At 42.8% G+C, this 3,818-nt stretch overlaps 1 protein-coding gene across 1 annotated transcript; it reads right to left on the bottom strand.

The window, feature by feature from the left end:
• Positions 1–702: 702 nt before the first annotated feature.
• COA1 (cytochrome c oxidase assembly factor 1) lies at positions 703–3,480 on the bottom strand. The gene is given in 5 exon segments (XM_037067125.1): positions 703–867; positions 870–1,082; positions 1,085–1,131; positions 1,133–1,228; positions 3,461–3,480. Coding segments are annotated over 5 exon segments (492 nt in total). The 3' UTR covers positions 703–751.
• Between the last annotated feature and the right edge of the window lie 338 nt (positions 3,481–3,818).

Raw genomic sequence — 3,818 nt, 5'->3', positions numbered from 1 at the left:
AGACAAGCCTGCAGCAAGAGAAGTAGGAGATTCTAGGCAATTCTGACCTTCTCCAGGAACTTCAATGCGCGCAGTTTTCTGTAAGAGCTCCATACCTCTCTCCTTCTGCAGGACACGTGCCCAGATTAAGCTTCCAAAATATTCAATTTGCTTTTGAGGTTCTCTTTTATTCTTCTTTTTCTCTTCTACCCATCCTCCACCTTCACCCTCCTCTGGCAATCATCAGTTTGTTCTCTGTATCTATAGGTCTGTTTCTGTTTTGTGTATTCATTTGTTTTTGTTTTTGTTCTTTTGTTTAGATTCTACAAATAAGCAAAATCATATGGTATTTGTCTTTCTCTGCCTGGCTTATTTCACTTAGCATAATACTCTCCAGGTCCATCCATGCTGTTGCAAATGGCAAGATTTCACTCTTTTTTATTGCTGAATAATATTTCATTATATATACACCCATATATATATATCACGTACTCTTTTTGTCAACAAACCTTATTAATATTGATGCCTTTTATTTTGTGCTTTTGTACAGAAAACTTTTAAATAATTATAATTGTAGTGAATGTTTCCATCTGATAAATATTAAAATCGCAATAGCACTCATTGTGGTCAAATCAGAATTCAACCAAAATTACCACATGCCAGCACATACATCCATCCCTCTGGTGGCTGAAAAATTGGCTCAAAGACACGGAGGGTACATGTTGATGAGGGAGGGCCGTGCTTTCAGAAAGCTGAATCTTTCTGACCAGTTTTAGTCCTTTTTTACTTCATCACCAATCTCCTCTCTGAGCTTGAACATGGGGATCTGCTGACCATTCTTGAACTCTATGAAGACCTCCTGAAGGTGCCACCCATTAACAGGGGCATTCTGGATGAGCTGACCTGGAGATGGCCCACTGACCTGGATCCAGAGACAGGTGTCTTCATCTGGGCATCAACAATGTCCACGAAGTTGTCTTTGTCAGTGAGTTGGAGACAGTGAATGTTGAGAGGAGCACCCTGAGCTCTCAGGGCCTTGGGGTGGTTATGCATCTGCTTCAATACCAACCGTGAATAGGAAGCCCTGGAAAAAGGGTTCTTATAAAGTAATACAGGAGGGCACAGCCCCTACTAGTCATCTCACTGGTGAGGTTTTCTCAGAGGCGCTGGCATTTTGCTTCCTAGAGACTTTTGCCACGTTGTAGCGCAGCTTTTTTGAAAGTCATCACAGGAAACGCGCCTGTCAAGGCTAGAAGTACCACATCTCCGATGGCGTGAGGGTGCCTGTGGGGTGTGAGGAGTTCACCACGTGCTCTTTGTCCTCTCCTCTATCAGTGGACACTGATGTTGCTTCCAAATCTCAGCTATTTTAAATAATCTGCAGTGAACACAGGGTTCTATACATCTTTTGAATTAGTGTTTCTGTTTTTTTTTTCAAATAAATAACCAGAAGTGAAATTGCTGGGTTGTATGGCAGCTCTATTTTCAATTTTTTGAGGAATCTCCATACCGTTTTCCACAGGCTGCACCGATTTATCACCCACCAACAGTGCGTGAGGGCTCCCTTTTCTCTACATCCTCACCAACACTGATTTTGCTTTTGAGATTCTTAAAGATATATTTCAACTGATGATCTCTATCTAGTCTGTCCCGATACACTGCAGAATCATAAGCTCCATTAAGACAATGACAATGTTCCTTTTATATATACACATATACCAGTGAACACATATTTATCCACTAATATGCATATTACACACAAATTAACACAGCTTGGGCAGAAAACTTGAGAACATTTGAAATAAGTAATCCTTTCCCATCACAGATATTTTTGTGATTTTTCAATAAAGATCAATAAAACCCTACCTTGCTCTTGAATCTAATATTGAATATCTACTAAATACTTGGTTCTGTTTGGATATGAGATGCATAGCCTTGGCTGATGTGACTCATTGGATTGAGCACCAGCCTGAGAACAGAAAGGTTGCCAGTTCAATTCCTAGTCAGGGCACATGCCTGGGTTGTGGGCCAGGTCCCCAGTTGGGGGCATGTGAGAGGCGACCGATTGTTGTATCTCTTGCACATAGATGTTTCTCTCCCTCCCTCCCCTCTCTCTAAAAATAAATAAAGAAAATCTTTAAAAAAGAGAGAGATGCATAAAATATGGTCCCTTCCCCAGGATGTGTGCAGTTTAGTTGGTGACACATACCTGCCCCTGAGAATGACGAACTCTTGCCTATCCTTCAAAACTCAGCTCAAATGTCACCTCCTCCAAGATGCCTTCCCTGCTTACTCAGGGATGTTTAGTCCCTCTCTTCTGTCTGAGTCCATACTACTTAATGAAGACTTCCAGAGATAAATTTTAGACAGTTACTGTAATTATTACTTTACCTGTGTTCCCCCTTAGATAAATAACTGGGTGTTTGGGGGAAGGGGAAGGGTCCTATAGCCTGCCCACGGTGACAGCTCCACCCCCCACCCCCCGCCATTCCTTGAATGGAGGCTTTTTTCTGGTAGGATGCCAGACATGCAAATTAGCATTTGGAAAATTGCTACTCCATGTAAATAAATGACAGTCCTCCCTGCCACTCCCCCCCCCCCCACCGAGAGTGTAAGAATAAAGCATTCCCACAGGGAGGGGGAACAGATAGCCAAAGGGTAAAAAAGGCTCAGAAATACAAGATGACTAAGTCCTAGAAGTCCACAGTAGGGCCTACAGTTAACAACACTGTATCGTATACTAAAAATGCTGCTAAGAAACTATACAGATTTTATATTGTGTTAAAATGCACAAAAAATAATAAACAGGGCAGGAGAAAGCTTCAGGAGGGGATGGATATGTTTATGGCATAGAGTGTGGTACTGATTTCAATGAGTATACACAAGCTCACTAATTTTTATGTATTAAATGTGCACCATTTTTGAATGGCAACTGCATCTCAATAAACTGGTATAGAAAAACCAACAGAGTGCTAGACCTTTGTGAGAGACGTCTAATGGGAGACGCAGACTTGGAGGCTGTGTACCCGCACTTGCAGGAGATGAGGAGACTTGGGGAGTGTTCACGCAGCATTATCCAAAATGAGAAAGACGGTAGAAGTAGATAATGATGGCTGTCAGGAGAAGGGACAACACCTGAAAAGAATCTGCTGGAAAGGGCCAGGGAAAAATTATATCCGAGGAGGTGGGCATCTGAGGAAGAGGGTTCTGGCAGCTCTGTTGAAGGGGAAGGTACGGCAGTGAGCTGAGGGGGGCAGGGCTCTAATTTAGGGTGCTGGGAGTGAGAGAAAAGACAGTGGCCAGAAGGAGCAGGGAAAACAAAGCGGGGCCCTAACTCCAGGAACTTTGTTACCAGACAATCAACCCAGGCAGAAACTCCACCAGGAGGACCAGGAGGGGACTCAGGCATTGCAGCTGGAGAGGAGGCACTGTATTACCGTGGTTTTAGAGCGCAGCCTCCATGAATGAGCAAGTCGCTTACCTTTCTAGGTCTCGGCCCATTGTCCTAAAAGATGAGGCTACCAGATGAGCTGTTGAAAGGAATAAATTATATTATGCACAAGAATGATGTAATAAAGGACAGTGCCTGGAATATATTAGGTACTTAAAAGTATTTGTAGTCGTAATGGTAATTGTAGAGAAATTAGCAGGAGCAGAATTGGCTGTGGTGATAATAATGAAGAACTAGTGAAGGGTCTGATTGCTAAAATTGAGGTAGCCGTGAATTGGCATTGAACTTGAAAGCAGGACACCAGGGTCCAATACTATTTTTGCTGAGTGCTAGATATGTGATCTTGTTCTAGTCAACCAACTTCTCTGAGCCTCAGCTTCTTCAGCTG

This window comes from Sturnira hondurensis, unplaced genomic scaffold (genome assembly GCF_014824575.4).
Source record: "Sturnira hondurensis isolate 20B ecotype Veracruz unplaced genomic scaffold, ASM1482457v3 Scaffold0017082, whole genome shotgun sequence".
Lineage (NCBI taxonomy): Eukaryota > Metazoa > Chordata > Mammalia > Chiroptera > Phyllostomidae > Sturnira > Sturnira hondurensis.
This window is presented reverse-complemented; position numbering and strand designations above follow the sequence as displayed.